The 26,513-nt window shown below is 40.1% G+C and overlaps 1 protein-coding gene across 1 annotated transcript in view; it reads left to right on the forward strand.

Annotated features, from left to right (window-relative positions):
- Window positions 1-26,513, forward strand: part of Sntb1 (syntrophin beta 1) — a 264,253-nt gene that overhangs the window by 141,249 nt on the left and 96,491 nt on the right. Inside the window, exon 4 of the mRNA XM_029469797.2 lies at window positions 12,837-13,044. Coding sequence (XP_029325657.1) covers window positions 12,837-13,044 — 208 coding nt within the window. The remainder of the gene's footprint in view (window positions 1-12,836; window positions 13,045-26,513) is intronic.

Below are 26,513 nucleotides of genomic sequence, written 5' to 3' on the forward strand. Positions count from 1 at the left end.
GTCAGCATGCTGAAATCCTTCTCATATTTCATAAATGTATATGTCATTGTAAAACTGGCATCCTGCCAGCATGAGAGATACTGTCAGGTTCCCTCGGAGCTCAGAATGCTATTAGCATGCATGACCTGTTTTCCAAATAGGATTTTGTGCAAAGCAGCACAAACTCAGGCTTTCTCTTTCCTATTAACTACTCACACTTGACACAGTCTTTAAATGATCTCATTAGCTTTCATCATAGCAACCTGCTTCCTAAATCCACATTTTTAGCTGGGGATTGTAGATTTGGGCAACAGTATAAAGTCTGGTTAGGGAGTTGAAGTTCTCCTGTATCTCCTGAAGATTTCCACAAACTAGGACTGGAAACTCAACAGCCAATCCCACGACTGCAGCTGAGCTGCGGAAATGATACTGTTGCCACAGTATTTAGCAAAATCTTACAGTTTACACAACTACCTCTGCTTGCATCACAGCCACGTGACACTGGCCAAACCCTGTCCCTGAGAGCTGGATGCCTGCACATCATATCTTCCCAGAGATGGATTCTGTGTACTCCCTCCTCATGCATTTGTCTCTGTTGGCATGGCTAGTTTGTATGAATGGCCTAGTTCCCAGGCAACGATGAAAAATAAAAATTGAATTCTCCCATGTCATGGGGAAGCTGTACCTACAATAAAAAAAAAAAAAAAAAAAAAAAAACTTTCCATGTTTACTGGAATGGTGTTCCAAAGATGCTGAGCAGCAAAAATGCTGAGGATGCAAAATGATCCCTACTCTTAAAGGAGGCATGTTTTATAAACCCCCAATGAGTGTGACATGTACTAGTCAGCTTCACAAGAGAATGCCTGAGGCAATTAACTTATTAAGGGAAAGGGGGTTATTCAGCTCACAAACTGGAGGTTCAAATCCATGATCAAACAGTTCCGTCTGCTCGGGCCTCTGGAAAGGATAGCACCTCTTGGTGGATGCAGGTAATGAAGCATCTACAGACACAGAAAGAGACATGGGAAACAAAGCCCTTTAAAGGGAAACTCCTGGAAGTTACAAAATCTCATAAAGCATCTTCTCTTTCAGGCCCACAGCATCTCGCAATGGTATAGAGATTAAACCTTCCACCCATTTAATAGTTGGTGTTGATTGTCAATTTGACAAGGTCAAGAATCACCGAGGAGACAAGCCTCTGACATGTCTATGAAGGGGTTGCTAGACTAGGTTAATGGAGTGGGAAGATCTGTCTCAAATGTCTATGACACTATTCCCTGGTCAGGGATCAAGTCTGAATTTAAAAAGAGAAAGCTTCCTGAGCCTAAGCACCCACCACCTCTCTGCTTCCGAAGTTCAAATAAAATGTGGCCAGATGTTTCATACTGCTATAGCCATGCCTAACTTGTCATGAAGGACAGTGCCCTCAAACTGTACAATAAACGCCTCTTTCTTTAAGTTGCTCCTGTCATGTGTGTATGTACAACAATAAGAAAATACCTAGTATATCCATGAGCCTTTGTGGTACTACCACAGTTAAGCCAGAGCTGTGTAGTAAATAAGGCATAGGTTGTCGAGTTGGATGATTTTGACCCTAGTCACAGTGTGCTTTGTGGCTATCTGGATGAGCCTAGATGAGTTGATCCCTCCAGTGGAATACTTCTTACACAATGGAATGGGTCTCATAGGATTCAGCTCCTAGGTTGGCTGGGTGAAGACAAAAAGAACATCCATTCCTGGGTGTGTGTGTATGTGTGTGTGTGTGTGTGTGTGTGTGTGTGTGTTTGTGTGTGTGGTTTGCAACCCAATAGAACAAATACTAGTCCCCATTTTGAATGTTGTTATTACCTTTTTAAAAAATAGGTGGCCCAGAGGTCAGGAGCACTGGCTGCTCTTTCAGAAGTCCAGGGCTCAATTCCCAGCACTCACATGGAAGCTCACTAATGTGTGTAACTCCACTTCCAGAGACACTGACAGCCTCACACAGACATCTATGAAGGCAAAACACCAATGCACATAAGATAGAAATAATATTTCAAAATATTTCTCATGTCTTTTAGTTACAGTACATATTTATTACTTTCATCTATTTCTCTAGTGTTATCTCAAAATAAGATAATTTTTTTCTTAGCATAACACCGTTCTTTTGTTTTGTTTTGTTTTGTTTTGTTTTGTTTTGTTTTACTGAACATATATTTTACTGTTGGCTTTGTTAAAGTTTGCTAAACACAAACATGTTTTTCTTTAACAAATAACAAATAAGTAACTTACTTTTTTCTGGTTATATTGCAAGACATTTTTGAGAAATGGAGAAAAACATAAAGTAGAAATAAAAATATAGCAAAACTCTGGCGTTCAGAGACAATGACCTCTACCATTGTCTTTTAGAAAGTGGTTCTTAGGTGCCACAGGAATTATGGATCTGAGACCTGGGAGCAGCCATGTTGGTCACATGGTCATCCCAGTGACTCCTGGCTGTGGAAAGCTAATAGTTTCACCTTTGTTTTTTCCAGCTTCACATCAGAGGACAGCTTCTGAGTTTCAACCTCTGTTTTACTTATTAATTTTATGTTAGGGGGCCTCGAGTTTTATACCGGCTTCATATTTCTAAGCTAGAGAAGTAGAGAATGCTAAAAAGTATTTGGCTCAGTGGAAGCTTTGCAAGAGCAAGAGAAGAAAGAGCCTCTTTCTTTCACAGTGAAGTTTGCCAAATGATCTCTGAGAAGCTGTGATACCATTCACAGCTCTGCCAAGCTGAGTTGAAACTGCTCATCTTGGCAGACATCTAGAGTGAGCATCTAATTCCTCGGGGTTGGTATGGGTCCTTCATCAGAAATAGTTCCATAGGCAGTATTTACATAACTGTGGCAGAGTGTGTGAATAAACACAGCTGTGGCATTGCCCTAAATATTTCTATTCAATGGGGAATTAAAAGAGAACTTTATCGCTGAACTACAGATAAACACAATTCATCAAGCAGTGGTCACTTCAACTAGGGAACGAAACAGGAGTTATAAAAGACTGGCCTGCTCAAAATAGCTCCCATCAGCCCTACTGGCTTTATTGCTCCTCAACTCCCTCCTCCTTCCTTACCCCCAGTTCCAGAAATGTAGGACTCACAGTTAGCCAGGGAGTTCTCTCACTTTTTTGTATCCAGAGAAGGAAATAGAAGGTGTGCTTACTGGCTGAGTGGAGCCCTACTATGGGCCAAAATTTTCCCAGACTGTGTTTTTGGTTGTTTCCAGCAGGTTCCATTTTTCCTTTTATGTGAGAAGATTGGATGTTAGTGGGAATTGGCCTTTTTTATATAAAGATTTTTAGTCCAACTGTGCTGTAATGGATACATGTTAGACATAGCTCTAACTGACCTATCTTGGGCCTCTCTTTGAGCTGCCATAGATTTTAAACTTTCGAATAGTCCTGATCCCACGAAGAGAAGGAAGATGATTGTGCAATATAATCAAGTATCACGTGATAGTGGGAAATGATAGAAACTGATCCATCTCACGTTTCGGAATCTGGAGACCTGACATCAGTGTGGTGACAGGGTGGGTTCCTTCTGGAAGACAGGATGGAGAAGCCATAACATACCTAACTCCTAGCTTCAAGTGAAAACCCAAAAAGCTTGCCCCATTGCTGTATCTCTCCATCATCTTCTTAGATGTTCATCTCGCATGTGCTTGTACTTGCAAGTATACATATACCATGATGTAGAGGCTAGAGAACAACATAGGGGATGAAGACATTTAAGGCTTATAGAAATTAAATCCCTCATTTGTCATCACAGTACAAGTAGGGTTTCCAGTTGTATTTTACAGTAACCTAGCTTGAACTGGCTAAGGGACAGAAAGCAGGCACAGCAGAAGAGACACTGGAAGCACCAGCTCTGAGTGGACCTGATCTCAGCCCTGCCTTGTTCTGCCCAAGACTACTCCCCTCCGAATAGCCAGATAACCAACGTCAGATCTGTGATTACAGATGACTCAGCTCAGCTACACTCTGCCTCCCAATTTCTGACCCAGAGAAACTGTGGGATAATAAGTGTTTGGAGTTTCAGCCACATGGTTTTGAGGAATCTTGTTTCTTAGCAGTAGATAACGATCATGCTCACCTGTCTTCTATTGGCTTGTCCTGAAAGCCACCTGTAGATTCTCTCTCTCTCTCTCTCTCTCTCTCTCTCTCTCTCTCTCTCTCTCTCTCTCTCTCTCTCTCTCTCTCCCCTTCTCTCTCTCATTGAAAGAAGATGTTTTTCTCATATAATTTATCCTGATTACAGTTTTCCTCTACTCCAGTTCCTCCCCATCTGGATCCAAACCCTTTCTGCCTACCATTAGAAAACAAACAGGCATCTAAAAGATTACAAAATGATAAATATAATAACATAACATAACATAACATAACATAACATAACATAACGATAATCTCTGATTCTTGGTCACCCAAGCAGTGTTGGGAGTAGGCCTTAAGTCAAATCAGATATTGCTTGGTTACTACCATAACCTTCATGCCAACATTGGCCTAGAGTATCTTGCAAGCAGGACAGCATTGTAGATAAAGGTTTTGTATTGGTTTGGTGCTTATGTTTCTTTTTTGATAGCCTGCAGAGTACTTTCTTGCACCTTCCTGTACTGAAGACAAGAACATATTAGGGAGGGCAGTATGTAGGCACCAGTTCTTGACTTCTCCATGTTCAGTGAGTTGTGTAGGTGTTGTCTTCAGCAATGGGAACTTGCTGTTAATTTGTGGAGAGCAACCTATAGTCTTGGCAGAAGCCTGGGTTATTTGGGATTCCCATGGGATAACCTTGGCAAATAACTCAATTAGGTGTAACCCAATCCCAATACTAGACACTTCTTTTGGTGACAAGAGTTGTTAAGTTGGAACTGAGTGATTCCATTATTTGGCAATTTTGTTTAGATTCCCTTCGTATATGGATATATTTTAGGGAGCTTCTACTGTATTGTTTTCATGTTATCCTTCACATGACTCTTAATTTTAACTATCTCTCATCATACCACCCTAAGCACACCTTGTTTTGTCTGTAGGTACTTAAAAGGCTGGGCTTAGTGAGGGTACTCTCCATCCAATCTATATTATTCATGAACATTTTAAAGCATATGCCCAGGCTTTGACTACTGGAGAGTTTTACTTGATAAGTCTTGGATAAGCTCCAAGCACTTGTATTTAAGTAAATGATGTTTTAAAAGAAATATACTCCAGGTTTCTTCCATTAAGACCCTCTTCAGTTGTCTTTGGTTATAAAATGTCCAAGTCCCTCCTCTGATCTGGGTCATCTGTTCCCCTTCTTTAGGGATTAATCAAATACTTCAACTCACCATTCAGTAACTTGTTCACCTCAGCCACTGGGAAGTCTGGCAGCAGCTATACTAAGACTCTTATGAGCCCACACAGTGGCTTTTCTACAACCAGAATCACACATCTAGTTTGCCTGCCAGGTTGCTGGGACTTGTCCCCAGAATTCCTAAATAGTGCTGAGAAGGGAACCAAATAGTCAAATAGTGTGTATTTCTAGTAAGTTCCGAGTAAGGTGGTGCTGCTGGGCTTGGCCACACTTTGAGAGCCATTGAAGAAAAAAATGGGACTCGATATTTATACTTTGCCTCAGAAATACTCCAAGATTGATTCTCTGTCTCTGTCTCTCTCTGTGTCTCCCTCTCCCCCCTCTCCCTCCCTCTCCCTCTCTTTATCTCTCTCTCCCTGCCTCCATTCCTCTTCTTCCTTTCTCCATCCCTCTCTATCTCTCTCTCTTATTACCTCCTCCCTCCCCCGATGTCTGTCTCTCTATCTTCCTCTGTTTCTCTCTGTCTCTCTCTGTCTGTCTCTATCTGTCTCTGTCTTTCTCTCTCTCTGTCTCTCTCTCTGTCTCTGTCTCTCTCTCTGTCTCTGTCTCTCTGTCTCTGTCTCTCTCTCTGTCTCTCTCTGTCTCTCTCTCTCTCTCTCTCTCTCTCTCTCTGTCTCTCTCTGTCTCTGTCTCTCTCTCTCTCTCTCTCTCTCTCTCTCTCTCTCTCTCTCTCTCTCCTCTTTCCTCTCTACTCTCCCTACCCATACACACACTGTTCCCATCAGGAAAGACTGTCAGAGGCAGGTGGTGGCACAGGCCAGTCAACTCAGGTACCTGGAAGGCAAAGACAAGATCACACATTCAAGGCTTGCCTGATTACAGGATGAGTTTAATGCCTGAATGAGTTTAAGACTTAAATGTGTATACAGCAGGTTCTAAGCCAACCAAGACATTTTAAAGAGATTCTGTCTCAAATAAATAAATAAATAAATAAATAAATAAATAAATAAATAAAGATTTTTAAGGGCCAGGGACCATGTTTAATTGGAGAGTGTGTACTTAGCAAACATAAGCCTATATTTCATCCCCAGCATCAGGAAGGAAATACAAATAAGTAGCTTCACAATTATTGTACTCTAATGGTGATTACAGACAGTCTAAGAGCAGATATTTTGGTGGATGGTTACTGGAGACAGAGGACAGATATTTTAGTCACTGGAGACTGAGGACAGCAAGGACTTCTGGGATGCCTTCAGTTTCCCATTGCTTGATCCAGTTTGAAATTGCATTGCATATATTCATTTCCCAGAACACATTCAAAGTCTGGACATGTGGTCCACATCTGTAATCCCAACATTCAGGATGCTGAGAAGAAAGATTGCAAGTTCAAAAGTTGACATAGCAAGACTCTGTGTCCAGACAGGGAAGGAGAGGGAGAGGAAAGAAAAATCAGTTTGTATAGGTATAATCAGTGTATTTTCTGAGATTTATGGTTCTTAAACTTTACTTAGATTTACTAATATTGATAAAGGCTGTCAAAATCCAAAGGAAAGAGCCTTGTCTCCAGAGGACAAGCCTGCCTTCTCCTAGAGACATTCTGGCAACACACTAAGCAAAACTCTGTGTGTGTGTGTGTGTGTGTGTGTGTGAGAGAGAGAGAGAGAGAGAGAGAGAGAGAGAGAGACAGAGACAGAGACAGAGACAGAGAGACAGAGAGACAGAGAGACAGAGAGAGACAGAGACAGAAAGAGACTGAGAGAGAGGTGTTGGCTTCCCAAAGTGTTATTTTAAAATAAAAGCATCCAGATATTCAAAAGAAAACACTGTTGATGAAGTTCTGCCATGTTTTAACTTTCTAGAACAATAAATAGTGATAGAAGTTAAGAGACAGGACAAGAGTATCCTTTAATGTGTTTCTAGTACCCCAAGCCTACCCTGGATATCCTGTGTCTTCTTTGGAAAGTCCCTAAGAGGCACAGCATTGTTTTTCTCCTGGGTTGGGACAGATGTCAATGCTAGAGTCCCCTGACTCTTCACATAAAACCTTCAGGCTGTTATGGCTTGTTTTCAAATTTCTTACAAAAAAATGCTAATTGTTGCTCAAACTCCTTAGAGACATCCCACTTTCCAAATCATTTTTTCTACAGTTCAGATTTCTGAGTTAAATGATTTTCTCCAAAGGTCAGTTTCAAATGTTAATGGGGCCAGGTTGCCTTGAGATGTCTAATGTTCATGTGATCTGAAAAATAGTTATCTTCTAAGGCAGGAGCTAAACATGGCATTATTAGATGTATCCCAGGTGATAAATTCCAGTCTTCAGACTGCTACAGAAGAGAACAGTTGCCTCCCTCTTAGATGCTACCTAATCTAAAACAGAGGTGTTGTAATCTGTTTTTAAATTCATAAGTTCACATGCATTTGAATCCCAGAATTACCATCTGTGTAGCCTCGGGTAAATTATTTCCCTGCCCATCCAAACCTCAATTTTCAATAATGTTAAATCAGTTAACGATGGAAGTCATAGGATTATTGAGAACATCCTACTGTTATTATACTAAAGGATTACAAACTTTACCTGGAATGTAGTAAATTTTTAGTGGACTGTAGTGTGATTATTAAGCAGTGAGAGGAAATTAATACATGGATATTTTAATTCTGTTTGAGGTTCCCAGTACCAACATCAGTGAATAAAAATAAATATTTTCTCTGCAATAGAAAATAACTATACTGAAAAGTACAGAGCTGGTGAACACATGGTAGTCTGGCATGGCAGTAAGAAGGTTGCTGGGAAATCATCATTCTGATTGAGTAGGAGTTTACAAAGGATTACAGTGGCCTTTATACAAATCTACACAGGATAAAACTGCATAGGCATATAAACTGTACCAATGCCAATGTCCTTGTTTTGTTACTAAAGTGTAGTATATAAAATCAGGGAAGCTGGGTGGGGCAGGACAGACCATTCTGTACTGTTTGTGCACATCCACATTAACCTGTAGTTCCCTCACAATAACAAATTAAAAGCAAACATTACCCATCTCAGTCACTGTTCTGTTGCTGTGGAGAGACACCATGATCAAGGCGACGCTTATAAAAGAAATCATGTAATTACAGGCTTGCTTACAATTTCAGAGTCTCGGTCCATTATCATCATAGCAAGAAGTATGGTGCTGGAACAATAGCAGAGAGCTATATCCTGATCCACAGGCCTCAAGAGTGACAGAGAGAACCTGACATAAGCCCTTGAAACCTCAAAGCTTCACCCCCACACAGCCCCACACACTTCCTCAACAAGACTGCATTTCCGAATGTTTCTAACTCTATCAGAATTCCAGTCCCTGGTGACTTAGCATTCAAGTATCTGAGCCTATAGGAGCTGTTCTTATTCAAACCACCATATGCTGCTCACTGACCCTCATAGACTTGTAGCCATATCATGATTCCAAAGTCCATTCAGTCCAACTTCAAAAGCCCCCAGAGTCTATCTATTGCAGTCTCGATACTGTTTAAGCAGCCACAGTTTGAAGTCTCTTGTGAGACTCATGGGTTCTCTTCATTATAACCCCCTGTAACATCAAAACCAAAACCAGAACACCTACTTCCAATGCCCTGGGGCACAGAATATATATATTTCCATTCCAAAAGAGAAGAAAGGGAGCACACAGTGAGGAAATTCTGGGCCAAAGAAAGACCGAAAACTAGCTGGCAAAACTCCAGATTCGTCATTTCCATGTTTACTGTCAAAAGGTTCTTCAGGTCTCCCATTCCTCTTGGCTTCACTGACTGCAACAAACTCCTCTGTTTGGGGACAGTTCCATAGCTGGGGTGCAGCTTTCCTTGGCAGGTATCTCACAGCCCTGGCATCTCCAACGTCTTATGGCCTCCAACACAATCCGGGCTTTCCCTTCATAGCTTCACACAATGGCCTCTCTGGGCCTCCATGCAGTGCCACCCCTGACATATGCCTGGTCTTGGCAGCTTTGTTTTAGCTGTGGAGAGAGATTCCACAACCCTTTTCTTGTATCCTTCACTCTAAAGCCAGAACTGTGCTGCCAGATGAAGCCAAGTTCTGCTGCTTCATGGAAATGGGACTTGGCTCACACTTGTGTGTGTGTGTGTGTGTGTGTGTGTGTGTGTGTGTGTGTGTGTGTGTGTGTGTATTTATTTATTTACTTACTTACTTTACACTCCGAATTTTATTTACCCCTCTGCTCCCGTCCACCCTGCAACTGTTCCACATCCCATACCTCCTCCCCATACCCCGTCTCCACAAGGATGTCCCTAGCCCTAACCCCCATCCATCCAGACCCTTAAACTCTCTGGGGCATCCAATCTCTTGAGGGTTAGGTGCATCATCTCTGAATGAACACAGACCCAGTAGTTCTCTACTTTATATGTGTTGGGGGCCTCATATCAGCTAATATGTGCTGCCTGTTTGGTGGTCCAGTGTTTGAGAGATCTCGGGGGTTCAGGTTAATTGAGACTGCTGGTCCTCCTACAGGCTCATCCTTCTCCTCAGATTCCTTCAGCCTTTCCTAATTCAACAACAGGGGTTAGCTGCTTCTGTCCATTGGTTGGGTACAAATATCCGCATCTGACTCTTTTAGCTGCTCGTTGGATCTTCCAGAGTGCGGTCATGCTAGGTTCCTTTTTGTGAGTGCTCCATAGCCTTAGTAACAGTATCAGGTCTTGGAACCTCCTCTTGAGCTGGATTCCACTTTGGGCCTGTCACTGGACCTTCTTTTCCTCAGGCTTCTCTCCATTTCCATCCCTGCAGTTCTTTCAGACAGAAACAATTATGGGTCAGAATTGTGACTGTGGGATGGCAACCCCCTCCCTCACTTGATGCCCTGTCTTCCTGCTGGAGGTGGGCTCTATAAGTTCCCTCTCCCTACTGTCGGACATTTCATCTAAGGTTCCTCCCTTTGAGTCCTGAGAGTCTCTCACCTCCTAGGTCTCTGGTGCATTCTGGAGGGTCTCCCCCAACTTCCTACCTCCTAAGGTTGACTGTTTCCATTCTTTCTGATGGCCCTCAGTGCTTCAGTCCTTTTCCCTCACCAATTACCCCCCCCCCCCCCCGCCCTGGACCCTCTCCCCCGGACCCCCGTCCACTTTCCCTCCCAAGTCCCTCCCTCCCTTCCCACTTGTGGTTGCTTTCTTCTCCCTCCCAAGTGGGACTAGGCATTCTCACTTGGGCCCTTCAGCTTGTTGGCCTTTTTGAGTTGGCCCACCCTTTCAATTGCATTTGCATCAGCTCTCTGTTTTTGATGGTTTCCTTCACTGCTTAATATTTTCCTTAATTCCTTTTTATAAGTTGAATCTGGGTGGGGTCTTGCCCTGAGATCATAGCTCCCTTGATTCCATCTAGTATCAGGCTATACTTTAAACTTTGATCTCTTTGAACATTGAACTTAGCTCCATTATACTTCCTGGTGCTTCTTTTCACTTCAAACTATACATTTTGTATTTCTTTTCATCCAGCTTGCTCCTTTTAAATAGAGATCTGCATAAGTCTGATCACTAATAATCAAGCAACACAGTTAATACTAGATTGTCTTGAAATCTCCTCTACCAATGTCATTAACCCAAAACTCTTCTTTCTAGCCTCAGGCAGATCTTTGGACAATGGCAGAAAGTATCCACATTCTTTGCCAGAAATATCATAAGAATGGTCTCTAAGATGCTTATTAATATTCTTTCCCTCTGAAACCTCGTATCAGAACCATCATAATTTACATGGTTCTCAGAACCCCTGACTTCCATGCTCCTACTGGTATGGCCTGTTAAACTCTGCTTAAAGTGTTCAGCTGCTTCTATAATCCAAAGTCCCAAAGTCCACATTGTGCCAAGGAGCAGAATGGTCACGCCTGGCAACAGTCCCTCACCTACTCTCTGGCTTTTGAAACATCAAAGCTTCACAGCCATTTCTGCTGCCCAGGAGCACACTCCCTTCTCACCCTTCTAATCCTACCAAAGAACTCCAGTCCCTACTGACTATGCACATGAATGTAAGAGTTTATTGGGGCCATTCATATTCAAACCACTGCAGAACCAGTCTAAAACATTCCACTATTAAGATACTCACTCTAAACAAATCATTATCACTATACCTCTAGTGGTCCAACTTCAACTCTGGCATAAGCTTTGGTGTTCAGTATTAACTGTAAGATACATATACGTGACTCACTCATACTCAAGTGTGCCACAAATAAGGTTCCTAAAGAGTAAAGGCTTGACAACTGGAGAGTAGTGGTACATACCTACAATCTTAGAACTTGAAAAGGCAAAAGCAAGAGGTAGAATTAACAGTTCAAGATCTTCCCTCAGATACATAGAATTTGGGAGGTCAGTGTGAGCTACATGAGACCGTGTCTCAAAAGAGAAAGAAAATCAAAGAATATGAAATTTAGATCATTAAAAAAAAAAATCTTAATTGACTAACAGTGGGAAACAGGACATGTTATTTAAAGAGGAAGAACAAATGATAAAGATTGATTTGAATGTGTAGGCTTCCTATTATAGCTTCTTTTTCCACACTAGTCAGTGATTTAACCTAAAATTTAAATGTATGGGTCAATTGTCCTGTATCAAAGTTACAGTAAATAATTCCATCCACTTACATAAGGGGAAGATGTGGAAAATGTAGAAACTGGGACTAGTCCATGTACCTGTGAGTCAAGAAATACTAAAGTGATGCCCCAGTTGAGTTTGTGCGTTTGGGTTTTGATTTGTTTGGGCTTTTTCTTTGTTTTTAACATAATCTTTGAGGTAAAACTAATTCTATTAACTGGAAGATACCTGGCTATCTTAATCATTTTTTCAGGAAAGATCATTTTTATTGTGGGGTAAATAGGTTAAAATTATTCTGTATAATATTTGAATTTAGGTTCTAAAGTGAAGAATCCGTAGAGAAATCTATGCAATATGTAATTTGTCAAGATTAATTTTCATCTGGGGAAAGAAGTTGCTAAGTGTCTCCAAAGCAGGTCACTCAATAACTGAAAGTCCTCCAAAAAGAGAACTAGTGGGAAGCATGGTGTGTGGTGGTGGAAAAGGAAAACTCCCTCAATTTTTGGAGGGAATAACTTTAAAGATACTTAAGTGGCTACGTTTACTTGGTGCAGTTAAGAATTAAACTTGTCAATTTTAATGTTGCTGTTACATCTAAAATAAACTTATGTGATGTTCTGGTAGTGAAAAGAAAAAAAAAAAAAAAAAACGTGGCTAGACCACGGCAGGAATGGGGTGGAAGCAGTACGAAAATCTTCTGTGCAACTGAATTAATATGATCTCAGAATAAGCTACATCACACGAAAATGAGATATCCTTAACCTGGGGGATTTGGTGGCTGTGATGATGTTGTTACACTGTGTTCCAAAGGCACAGGCAAGAGCCTGGGCAACTGATGATCGAATAAGTGAATCCATGAATGATGGAATAGTGGAACCATAAAGGTAAATGTCCAGAATAAACATGGTGTTTGCTTTAGAAAGATTGGCTGTGATGAAGCAAAAACTACCAGGTCATCTTGCAACTCCTCTGTTTGCCTCCCTAGGCAGCTAGAAATTCACTCGCCAGATGCTAAGCACACAGTGATTCTGAGAAGTAAGGACTCTGCCACTGCCCAAGCCTGGTTCAGCGCCATTCATTCCAACACTGGTGACTTGCTGACCCGTGTGGTTGCTGATATCAGGGAGCAGCTGGGGAAGACAGGCATTGCTGGCAGTCGTGAGATCAGGCATCTTGGCTGGCTTGCAGAAAAGGTAAGAGAAAGTCTTCCTGGCAATTGCCCATAGGTTCCTCCACTGAAATTCACTCATTTCATAGGCTGCTTCTCTTCATATGGGTAATTGGATTTCTTGTCCATCGCAGAAGATCTCATATGTGGGGAATTTGGGCTAATCAACATTCATTTCCTAGCATACTTTTAAATATGTGGCAAATTACACATGATCCCTAACTGCTCAATGAACAAATGAGGGGGCTAATGAATATTTTGATTTCTGTTGTGCTCTCTAGTACAGCATCTAGGAGGAAGGGGGTTGAAATGGTTGCTCAGACTGCATTTATGCGGATGGTAATGAACCTGCTCATTAATTAACTAGATCCTTTAGGAATCATATGTTTACAAATGACAGCAATGATATCAATAATGAGGTTTATTGAGCAACTACTTTGTGTTGATTCATTACCACCTTATCTTTTACTTGTACTTTTAAACAAGTAGGTTTTAAATGTCATTCTTAATGAGCATCGATTTTGTATGGGATGCAGGTTTAGGCAAAAGTGGCAAGATTCATATTTAAAATGAGTGTATGGCAGCATTGGAATAGTAAACATCTTAAAAATTAGTTATTGGAGCATATTTCTCATATAAAATCATGGGTTTCCTAAAGGCATATATATATATATATCATATCTACACTCCTTGTTTCTTTCTCCCTTAGGCCAGGCCTCTTCCTTTTCCTAGATCATCCCCATTTCCGCTTTTACATGTGTATGTCAGAAGTCATACATGTGTTTGACAATAGGGACAAGAATAAAATATAACAAAGGGTTACAACTGCAGAAGCTTAATATAATTCATAATTTCATAGCTTAGACATTTTAACAAATCAGGCAATTAAATAAGTATCTCTGAGACAAAGAAGGGCTAATGTGGACTGTGTCACTGTTTGGCCTTTATATAAATGATGAATTAAAAAATAGTTCTTTTACATGATGATGATGGTGATGATGATGATGTGAGTGGGGGTGGGGTGATGGTGATGATGAAGACAACTGTGTCTCATGGAGGACAGCTTCCTTGGAAATTTTTTGTATATAGCCTTAAGACTCAGATTTCCTTTCCCAAAGCATGTGCTATGTTGAGGATAGTAAGGCTTAAAGGATTGAAACTTCACCATTGTTCTTACGTCTGATTGCTGTCCCTTGAACCTTCTAGTGCTTCTAACACTGGGCTTTGAGACAGTTTGACCTCCCCATGACTCCCCTTCTAATCAATGGTAAATAGGAATAGAGGTGTTGCAATCACATCTTTCCTTCCAATGAATCCTGTCATCTGAGAAGGCCCCATTCAACTGGCACTTGGACATAACACCTGAACAAACCATTTGGCTGTTTTCCACCATGGTTCTTGGTCGGCACCTACCTGTTCACACATGGGTCTGGGCCACAGCATTCAGTGCAGAGTTGGTTGTTTGGTTTAGGGTCGTCCCATCTCTCAGCTGTCAGAGAACTAAAGGACAGAACCAAACAGTGACACAGTCCACATTCGCCCATCTTTGCATCAGAGATCCTTATTTAATTGCCTGATTTGTTAAAATGTCTAAGCTATGACATTATCAATTATACTTATAGCATAAATTTAAGCTTCTGCAGTTGTAACCCTTTGTTATATTTTTGTTAAGAGCTTCAATATCATAAGACCTTGGAAACTCAGGAAGCCTGTCATGATTTGCTGATTCAGAAGGTGACCAGAAGTGGAGGCAGCTGTGTGACTGTGACAGAAGAGTCACAGGGAAATTTGTAGTGATGGACTATTTCCACTTAGGGATTTCTGTGGTCTTGATATAAATGTACATGTTTTGAGTTGGTGTTCTTAATGAAAATCATACAGGAAACGTGCACAGTTGGCATTTGCAAAGTCACAGTTGCTAACACTGGCTACCATTTACTTTCTCTGGTGTGTTTCTTTGGGGGTAGACCTATTATTGAGCAAGCCTACAGTTTCAAAGGACAGAAGTTCAACTCTGCTTGACCACAGGGGTTTGTGTAGGCCCTGTTCCAGGATGAGCTTCTAGTGTGCCTGGGATGGACTTAATGATATTAGTCACACCTTTCCACTTCTTTGTGTTTCTGTCTCCTTTGATGATTTATTCTCAAAGAACTCATCTCTGCTTGACCTGAACATTTCATGCTCATTTTCTTACTCTTGGCTGTCTCTAAATTGAATCCTCTGTGCTCTACCCCTTCCAACAAAGGCCCTAATATTAAATCTAATTGGATTCATTGTCATGGCTCATATTTAGAGCTCCAGTTGTGCTGAGATCAGGATTAAACAAGTCATGTCCATTGAAAAATAAAGAAGGGTAGTTTTCTTTCGGGTTGCATTGGGGGAGGTCTGTATGAGAGTCTTCCTATATAGCCCATGAAAGTATTCAATGTCTCAGCCTTCTAAGAGCTGATATGACACATGTGTATCACCAGAAAGGTACAGATTTTTCTTTGGAGAGAGTATAATCATGATTGCTCTGATTTTTTTTTTGAGGCCATGTAGCCCAATCTGATGTTGAACTTGCTGTGTAGCTAAGGATCTCCAAAACTTCTAATCTTCATAGGTCACAATGCCTGGCTTATGTGGTACTGGGTATCAAATACAGGGCTCTCTATATGGTAGGTAAGCACTCTACCAACTAAGCTTAAATCCCAAAGGGGCATTTTTTCTTTGTAATGGAAAAACTTAGAATAATAAAGTATATATAGATACAGTAGAGATGGGAGCAGCAGACAGTCTTTATAGAAGGACAAAAATAGGGGCCTATTAGGATGGAATGGGTCTTCATTTGGTTAAGGTCCTGGGTTAACTTGGGTGGTCCTAGGAGAGGAAATGGAACAATCTTCAGTGTCCTAGCAGAGAGAAATAGGAATTCAGATAAATGACTAAAGGGATTTAAAGCAGAGGTAGTTGATGCAGTGTGGCTAAGATGCAGGAAACAGATAAAGAGATTCTTGAGCATAGACACAAGATGTTGTGCTATGCTATCCTTTGACCTGAAAGGGCATGGGCAGGAGCAGGAACTGAAACCATCAAGCATCCTGGCTGTAGATAAAGGCTGGTTACTCCCAAATGTAGTCTTTAGTAGAGAAAGCCAGCTACTGCTAAGCCCTGGTTACTAGCATTATGTCCTTAATTCACATTGGATGAGGCTGACATGGAGCAAGAGGCAAAGGATGAGCACTGGTGACGTTTGCTGATGTATGTGAGCATCCCAGGACTCACGGAAGGATGTGAAGAGGCACAAGTTGCATCTGGCATGTATGTGGGTTCTGGCCAGCACATACATCTTCCAAGCCTATATTCATAGGCACATAGGCACGTGTACCCTCCTGTCACATGGACATATAACACACACATACACATGTGTGTATACCCATACACACATGCACACATACATACATATCATTAAGTGCTATTCATGCACCCTCGCCTCAAGACCAGTCTCAACAAGCTGGTTCATTGCATGCCACACTCTTTTTTCAACCATCTCTCTTACATCTCTTCAATCCTAATCTTTATTTAAAATCATTATTGTTCACATAGTTGAAAAGTATCAGTCCTAGTGATACTGGCTCTGTTTCCAGAGGTTCCATTATTTTTACTTAAAAACTGAGTTATGTGTTTGGCTTATCCCAGGCATCCATAGGCCATTATTAGGTGTTCCCATGGAGCAGTAATAAGAGCATATAAAAAGCTCCTTCTGTTCTGGGAATGCCATTATTCTTACAATATAATTTCAAATAATTATTGCAGATGTCTCCTTGAGTGTGTGCTTCAGTGTATTTATAAGAGCAATAATGACTTATCATGGACAATTATTATAAGCAAGAATATCCTTTATTGCTTCTTAACTCTAAATTTCTCCAAAAAATTACCATACATCAAGCTCAACGGAACAAATCCAAACAAGGCTTATTTTTGAATAGATGTTTAATACAAAATTCTAGTGGAGATTCATATGGATGGCTTTTAGCCAAATACAATGAATGGCAAATCCTTAATATTGTGCCTTTCTTATCACAAATATCAAAATTTCCTTGGCATTTGTAAAGATATAAAATGTGATCCTATATATATCCAGCTGCAATTTACCTTAAATTGGTGTCCTTTGTCTTTCCCTATACTGTTAAGCTTTGATTTGGGAATAAATAATAGGAGATCCATGACAGGACTATGCAAATCATATTTAATCCCAAAGTTTTACAAGGAAGGCTTACATGAGCATAATGTGAAGCAGCATCAATTTCCTTTGTAAAATCCTGTTCAAAGCAAATCCCAAGACCTCCTTGACTCTACACAGGAAGAAAACTGAATACTAACACTCTTCTCTCCTTGAGACAGTTGAGGAAATCACAAGATGGCTCTTTAAAAACCATGAGATCACCAACAACTAGAAAGCTCACTGTACTGCCAGAGAGGATAAGAAGAAAAGAGTGTGGTATACAATAGTTCAGCTTGTGGGGAGAGCAGGCAAAGAGAGGAGGGCACACCAGAGACAGTTCTGAAGGTTCTGCCATGCATGAATAGCATTGACTTAAAGAAGAGTGTGTGTGTGTGTGTGTGTGTGTGTGTGTGTGTGTGTGTTATATGTAGACATGTCAAAAGGGTACTCATGCCTATGAATGCTTGTAGAGGGCAGGGAAGAACATCAAATGATCTGCTCTATCATTGCCACCCTTAAAACAGAGTCTCTCGTTGACCTGGGGCCAGGCTAGTGGCCAGTGAGCCCTAGCCATCATCTTGTCTCCAGCCCTCATAGCTCTCAGAGTTCCTAGAGTGCATGTGGCTGCATCTGGCCTTTAATGTGCATTCTGGGATGCCCACTCAGGTTCTTATATGTGCACAGCAAACATTCTTACCTATTCAGCCATCCCTTAAGCCTTTTGTGGAAGATATAAAGAGTTACAGAATGATCTCAGTCTGGATTGGTGAATAGGAGAAAGCATCTACATGCAAAAACAGAGATAACCGAACTCCAAGCTGATCTCATCCAACCTCTTGTTCTTATCAAAGAAGAAATTCAGACTCCAGAATGGAAGGTATTTGTATTTACAATCACACTCAAAATTCATGCACAAAAATCAAGACATAGTGGGACAACACTAGAGTAAAAATATTTCTTTGATTTAGTCTTTTTAAGTAATTTTTATTAGATATTTTCATTATTTACATTTCAAATATTATCCCCTTTCCTAGTTTCCCCTCTGAAAATGCCCTATCCCTTCTCACCTCCCCCTGCTCACCAAACCACCCACTCCCGCTTCCTGGCCCTGGCAGTTCCCTATACTGGGGCATACACCCTTCACTGTACCAAGGACCTCTCCTTCCATTGATGACCAGCTAGGCCATCCTCTGCTACATATGCAGCTGGAGCCATGAGTCCCACCATGTGTTTTCTTAGGTTGATGGTTTAGTCCTAGGGAGCTCTGGAGATACTAGATAGTTCATATTGTTGTTCTTCCTATAGGGCTGCAAACTCTTTCATCTCTTTGGGTCCTTTCTCCAGCTCCTTCTTTGGGTATCCTGTGCTCCATCCAATGGATGGCTGTGAGCATTCACTTCTGTATTTATCAGGCACTGGCAGAGCCTCTCAGGAGACAGCTATAACAGGCTCCTCTCAGCAAGCTCTTGTTGGCATTCACAATAGTGTCTGGGTTTGGTGGTTGTCAACGAGATGGATCCCCAGGTGGGGCAGTCTCTGGATGGGCATGGTCTCTTCTCCATATTTTGTCTCTGTAACTCCTTCCATGAGTATTTTGTTCCCTCTTCTAAGAAGGACCAAAGTATCTACACTTTGGCCTTCCTTCTTGAGTTTCTTGTGTTTTGCGATTATATCTTAGGTATACCAAATTTCTGGGCTGATATCAACTTATCAGTGAGTGCATATCATGTGTGTTCTTTTGTGATTGGGTAACCTCACTCAAGATGATATCCTCCAGATCCATCCATTTGCCTAAGAATTTCATAAATTCACTGTTTTTGATAGCTGTGCAGTACTCCATTGTGTAAATGTACCATATTTTCTGTGTCCATTCCTCTGTTGAGGGACATCTGGGCTCTTTCCAGCTTCTGGCTATGATAAATTAGGCTGCTATGAACATGGTGGAAATGTCTCCTTATTACAAGTTGGGACATCTTCTGGGTAAATGCCCAGGAGAGGTATTGCTGGATCTTCTGATAGTACTATGTCCAGTTTTCTGAAGAACTGCCAGACTGAGTTCCAGAGTGGTTGTACAAGCTTTCAATCCTACCAGCAATGGAGGAGTGTTCCTGTTTCTCCACATTCTTGCCAGCATCTGCTGTCACCTGAATTTTTTTATCTTAGCCATTCTGACTGGTGTGAGGTAGAATCTCAGGGTTGTTTTGATTTGCATTTCCCTGATGATTAAGGATGTTGAACATTTCTTTAGGTGCTTCTCAGTCATTCTGTATTCCTCAGGTGAGAATTCTTTGTTTAGCTCTGTACCCCATTTTTAAATAGGGTTATTTGGTTCTCTAGAGTCTAACTTCTTGAGTTCTTCATATACATTGAATATTAGCCCTCTATCAGATATAGAATTGGTAAAGACCTTTTCCCAATCTGGTGGTTGCCATTTTGTCCTATTGATAGTGTCCTTTGCCTGGCAGAAGCTTTGGAATTTTATGAGGTCCCATTTGTTAATTCTTGATCTTACATTACAGGCCATTGTTCTGTTCAGGACTTTTTTTCTGTGCCCAAATGTTCAAGGCTCTTCCCCCATTTCTCTTCTATAAGTTTCAGTGTCTCTGGTTTTATGTGGAGGTCCTTGATCCAGTTAGACTTGAGCTTTGTACTTAAGATAAGAATGGATAAATTTGCATTCTTCTACTTGCTAACTGCCAGTTGGGCCAGGACCATTTATTGAAAATGCTGTCTTTTTTCGACTGGATGGTTTTAGCTCATTGTTAAAGATCAAGTGACCATAGGTTTGGCGATTCATTTCTGGGTCTTCAATTTTATTCCATTGATCTACCTGCCTGTCACTGTACCAATACCATGCAGTGTTATTTGTTTGTTTGTTTGTTTGTTATCGCAAATGCTCTGTAGTACAGCTTGAGGTCAGGGATGGTGATTCCACCAGAATTTCTTTTAACGTTGACAAAGGTTTTCACTATCCTAGGTTTTGTGTTTTTTGTTTTTTTTTTATTCTAGATGAATTGACAAATTGTTCTTTCTAACACTGTGAAGAATTGAGTTGGAATTTTGATGGGGATTGCAATGAATCTATATATTGCTTTTGGCAAGATGGCCATTTTTACTATATCAATCCTGCCAATCCATGAGTGTGGGAGATCTTTCCATCGTCTGAGATCTTCGATTTCTTTCTTCAGAGACTTGAAGTTCTCATCATACAGATCTTTCCCTTGCTTAGGTAGAATCACACCAAGGTATTTTATATTATTTTTTACTACTGTGAATGGTGCTGTTTCCCCAATTTCTTTCTCAGTCAGTTTATCTTTTGTGTAGAGAAAGGTTACTAATTTGTTTGAATTAATTAATTTTATATCCAGCTACTTCACTGAAGTTATTTAACAGGTTTAGGAGTTCAATGGTGGAAATTTTAGGGTGACTTATATGCTATCATATCATCTGTAAATAGTGATATTTTGACTTCTTCCCTTCCCATTTGTATTCCTTTGATCTCCTTTTGTTGTCTAATTGCTCTGGATAGGACTTCAAGTACTATGTTGAAAAGGTAGGAAGAAAGTCTTTGTCTAGTCCCTGATTTTAGTGGGATTCCTTCAAGTTTCTCTTCATTTAGTTTGATGTTGGCTACTGGTTTGCTGTATATTGCTTTTATTATGTTTAGGTATGGACCTTGAATTCCTGATCTTTCCAAGACTTTTTATCATGAACGGGTGTTGGATTTTATCAAATGCTTTCTCAGCATCTAATGAGATGAACATGTATTTTTTTTCTTTGAGTTTGTTTATATAGTGGATTACATTGATGGATTTCCATATTTTGAACCATCCCTGCATCCCTGGGATGAAGCCTACTTGATCATGATGGATGATCATTTTGATGTGTTTTTGGACTCGGTTTGTGAGAATTTTATTGAGTATTTTTGCATCAATATTCATAAGGGAAAATGGCCTGAAGTTCTCTTTCTTTGTTGGGTCTTTGTGTCTTTTAAGTTATCAGAGTAATTGTAGCTTCATAGAATGAATTGGGTAGAGTATCTTCCATTTCTATTTTGTGAAATGCTTTGAGGAGTATTGGTATTAGGTCTTCTTTGAAGGTCTGATAGAAGTCTGCAATAAACCCATCTGGTTGTGGGTTTTTGTTTTTGTTTTGATTGAGAGACTATTAATGACTGTTTCTATTTCTTTAGGGAATGTGCGACTGTTTAGATTGTTCATCTGATCCTGATTTAACTTTGGTACCTGGCATCTGTCTAGAAAATTGTCCATTTCATCCAGGTTTTCCAGTTTTGTTGAGTATAGGCTTTTGTAACAGGATCTGATGTTTGTTTTTTTGGGTTTTTTTGTTTGGTTTTGTTTTTTGTTTTTGTTTTTGTTTTATTTCTTCAGATTCTAATGTCATGTCTACCTTTTCATTTCTGATTTTGTTAATAAGGATACTGTCCCTGTGCCCTCTAGGTAGTCTGGCTAAGGGTTTGTCTATTTTGTTGATTTTTCAAAAAGCCAGCTCCTGGTTTGGTTGATTCTTTGTACTGTTCTTTTTGTTTCCACTTGGTTGATTTCAGCCCTGAGTTTGATTATTTCCTGCTGTCTACTACTCTTTTGTAAATTTGCTTCCTTTTATTCTAGCACTTTTAGGTGTGCTGTCAAGCAGCTAGTGTATGCTCTCTCAAGTTTCTTTTTGGAGGCACTCAGAGCTATAAGTTTTCTTCTTAGGACTGCTTTCATTGTGTTCCATAAGTTTGGGTATGTCGTGGCTTCATTTTCATTAAACACTAAAAAGTCTTTAATTTCCTTCTTTATTTCTTCCTTGACCAAGTTATCATTGAGTAGAGCATTGTTCAGCTCCCACATGTATGTGGGCTTCCTATTATTTATGTTGTTATTGAAGATTGGCCTTAGTTTGTGGTGATCTAATAGGATGCATGGGATTATTTCAATCTTCTTCTTGTATCTGTTGAGGCCTGTTTTGTGACCAATTATATGGTAAATTTTTTGAGAAATTACCATGAGATGCTGAAAAGAAGGTATATCCTTTTGTTTTAAGATAAAATGTTCTATAGATATCTGTTAAATCCATTTGTTTCATAACTTCTGTTAGTTTCACTGTGCCTCAGTTTCTGTTTCGATGATCTGTCCATTGATGAGAATGGGGTGTTGAAGTCTCCCACTATTATTGTCTGTGGTACAATGTGTGCTTTGAGCTTTACTAAAGTTTCTTTAATGAATGTGGATGTCCTTGCATTTGGAGCATATATGTTCAGAATTGAGAGTTCATCTTGGTAGATTTTTACCTTTGATGAGTATCAAGTGTCCCTTTTTTTATTTTTTGATAACTTTATGTTGAAAGTCGATTTTATTTGATATTAGAATGGCTACTCCAGTTTGTTTCTTGGGACCATTTGCTTGGAAAATTGTTTTCCAGCCTTTTACTCTGAGATAGTGTCTTTGTCATTGAGGTGGGTTTCCTCTATGCAGCAAAATGTTGGGTCCTGTTTATGTAGACAGTCTGTTAGTCTATGTCTTTTTATTGGGGAATTGAGTCCATTGATATTATGAGATATTAAGGAAAAGTAATTGTTGCTTCCTATTATTTTTGTTGTTAGAGTATGGATTCTTTTCATGTGTCTTTCTTCTTTTAGGTTTGTTGAATGATTAGTTTCTTGCTTTTTCTAGGGCATAATTTCCCTCCTTGTGTTGGAGTTTTCCCTTTATTATCCTATAAAGGGCTGGATTCGTGGATAGATATTGTGTAAATTTGGTTTTGTCATGGAATACTTTGGTTTCTCCATCTATGATAATTGAGAGTTCTTCTGGGTATAGGGTAAAATTATTTCTTTGATTTAGTCTTTAGGGGAATCCTTTGCCAATCATTCAGTACAACCATTGACTTCTTTCCTCGAGTCCTGGTACCCATCCTCAGACTTTTAATGCCACCACAGGCTGTGAACAGAGACATCTTCCTTGGCTCTCTACTTCCTGGGTCATATGTTATCCCCATATTGTGTTTCTGAAAGAGCTCTAAAACTCATAGGCAAGTTGCATAAGTCAGAGGAAAGCCTTTCCATTTGCCTCTAGTCTGTTCTCATGAGGTCTATAAATACCTAGCTCTGCCCATAACTTATAGTGTGTATTCTACCTCAAACTTACTTTTTTAATTTTTTAAAATGTTTTTTCAATTATTTATACATTGCAGTGTTCTCAGTGGTCCTATTTTACATTAGAAAGATATGTTCTCACTCTCTGAATACATAGAGAGACAATAGTAAATAGAATTAATGGAACCTTTGAAGTCTGTTGTGTGTCCCCTTGTGTTGGGCAGTTGAATTGTCGTGGGATTCATTTACAGGTGATTTCACATTAGATTAAAAATGCAACACAGCAGACCAAAACACCAGTTTGTGAGCTTTGAGATGCAAGTAGATTCTCAGCTTTATTTATTATTATTTGAGATTCTTTTCAATTTGCAACTTCCTTCTAACTATACCTTCACATGGGTGACACAGAAGATACTGGTTATTCATACTGTGGCTGCTCTGTTTTAGGCAATGTGTTTTAGTAGTTTCAGTCCCATGAAGTAAGCCTGGAAACTCCATGGAACCTTTTTGAGATCCCTTTTCTAAAATCTCAGCTTCTCTTTCCAGCACTTTCCATCAGACTGAGCCAATAAAGGGGCCCAGGAAATACCTGCTCTTCTAAGTAAGGCTTCCCAGACAGCACTCCACCTGCAGCATCACAAACCAAGAGAACAGATTCAAAACTAAGAGACATCTAATAACAAGAAGTATCCTTTACAATCGTATAACAAGGAAAGAGCAATACTAGCTATCACCCTTTTCCATCCATTATTATCTTGTTCTCATCCATTTATGACACTGAGTAGAAAGTCAGAGATTCTTCACTTAAAACCCACTTGCCAATGTCAGCTAATTAGACTTCTATGTTTAAGCCTTTCCTTTATTCTCCATACAACAAGATTTCTTCCTTTCTTCCAACTTTATGCTACTAAAGTGTAAAGAACTCTTAGAGAGGCTGGAATCATCTTTGATGGGACACATCGAGGGAAAACAATGTTTCTAGACACACAGTTTGCATATTGACAGGACTAAATAGTTATGTCAATAACTATAGTTGCCATGGTTCCCTAAGTATGAACAGCTAACTGTAGTACATGCTACTCAGTCATCAGATTATTATGTAGATGGAAGATATTCCTCCTGAGTATGTAGCACACCCTTCAGTCCAAGGTCTATGTGTAATATATCAGCTTTTTTTTACTCAATCTACACCCATACAGTAAAGAGGATGGGTGAATTTTCTCTTTGTCTACAAATATTAAGTCTACATGACATTCCCCAATAATGAATAATAAAACAGGGATGAAAAGTGATAACACAAAAAAATACACCAGTGATAACTGTAAAAATAAAATTCGAACCAAATATTGGTAGAATTATAAAAGAAATAGCTGCCTCTGGGCATGTTGATATTGACACCATTCAAGGCATTGTTAATGAATTGACAACCAGAATATGGTAGAGATAAACTCAAAGCCAAAGAAAAGAGAGTGGCTGTGACAGAGGGTGAAAGACCCCAGAAGTAAGGACACTGAAAGGTTCACTTGGGAAGAATCCATAGACACACTTTACATCATTTAAGGGTAGAGGGATGGTTGTTGTTCTAACAGTCAAAGACAGGCAGGAGGAGTGTAGCCAGCCTGGGTGACACAGTGAAATGCTGATTCAAAAGAATTTTATATATTGTATTAAATATATAAAAAAAGAAAATACAAAGGATACAATGTTATTAGTTGATGAAAACTTAGAAAGGGTAAGACCCTTTTCCAAGACACAGAAAACAAGCTGTTTTCTCAAAAGTGGTGAGGCAAAGAAGGCAAGGAAGTTGTATTCAAAGTACTACAGATTACAGTGTCTTGTGTACAATGGAAAGATGCAGTGTCATTCCCACTCTTTCTAACATCTGAATAATAAATGCCAAGGAAATAAAGTAATAGTCACACTTCCTTATATGTTTATAGGTATGAAGAAGAGACAATTTATATGATATTGATAAAAATTGGTAAGGGTCATGGAACTAATGTTCCAAACTAATCATTACATCCTGTTACATCCCATTACATCCCATTGTGTAGTTTCAGCTTTCATAGTCAATTTTACTGCTTAGCAGCCTGTGCAAAAGCAGGACCATTCACTATCCCCACCTGACTACCGTCCTCCCTCCCTCTCTCCCCTCTCTTCTATACACACACACACACACACACACTCCCCCTCTCCTTCTTTCCTTCTTCCTCTTTTCCTCTCCCCCTACCTCCCTCTCTCCCATTTCTGTGTTCATTCATCTATCCATCTCTGTTTCATTTTCTATATACCATACAGAGCCCTCTCTCTCTCTCTCTTTCTCTCTCTCCCTGTGTGTGTGTGTGTGTGTGTGTGTGTGTGTGTTGGTCTCCATGTTCTATTTTCTCACCTAAGTCCTCCTTGGTCCTCAGTCTCAGCAGTAATGATTTATCCGCAGCACCCCCACCAAGTTTCAGATAGAGCCAACCAACCATTCCACCTTCACATTTTCTAGCTCCCTTGCCCAGATCCATTAAAAGAATCTCAAGTGTAAATGTGAAACAGGCCCGGCCAGCATCAACGAGCTCCTGGTAATCAAGTTCTCAACCGTGTAATTAATGGAGCGATATTTCTGGAGTCTCTAAATAAATCACTTACCATCTGCCTAAAATGTGCCTAAGTCAGAATTTCCCACCACTCCTTACAGGGAGAAAATAGTTTCTAACCTGAAGGAACTCCCATCTGATAAGAGACGGAAATAGAAGAGTTGTGCAGGCTCCTTCCATCATCCCTAAATCAAGAAGGTTGGCTATGTTGGGAACCAGACTGTTAATGCAATTAAGTACTAATAGGTCTGTTGTGATGTTTTAAAAAGCAGTCTTCGAGTTCCTGCATGAGTCACTGTTGAGATGGAACAAGGCTGAGGAAAACCTGGCAACAGCTTGGAGATCTTCCTTCTTGGCATTTTAGGCTCAATGAGCCAGCATGGATTTAAGTCTCAGTTTCCCCTACACATACTTCCATTCTTTCACAGAAGACATCAGAGTTTTACACTGGGGATGCATGGATGGGTACTGTAATGAACACATGAACATAGGCTTTTTTTTTCCTCATGATTTCACAGGGAACAGTTTAGTATCATGAGTCATTTGCAATCTCCAAGGTGCCCATGTGAGAGTGGTGGGATTGTGGGCATTTCACCCTTTGTGGG

Source organism: Mus caroli, unplaced genomic scaffold (assembly GCF_978045245.1).
Source record: "Mus caroli unplaced genomic scaffold, Mus_caroli_1 scaffold_16, whole genome shotgun sequence".
NCBI classification, from domain to species: Eukaryota; Metazoa; Chordata; class Mammalia; order Rodentia; family Muridae; genus Mus; species Mus caroli.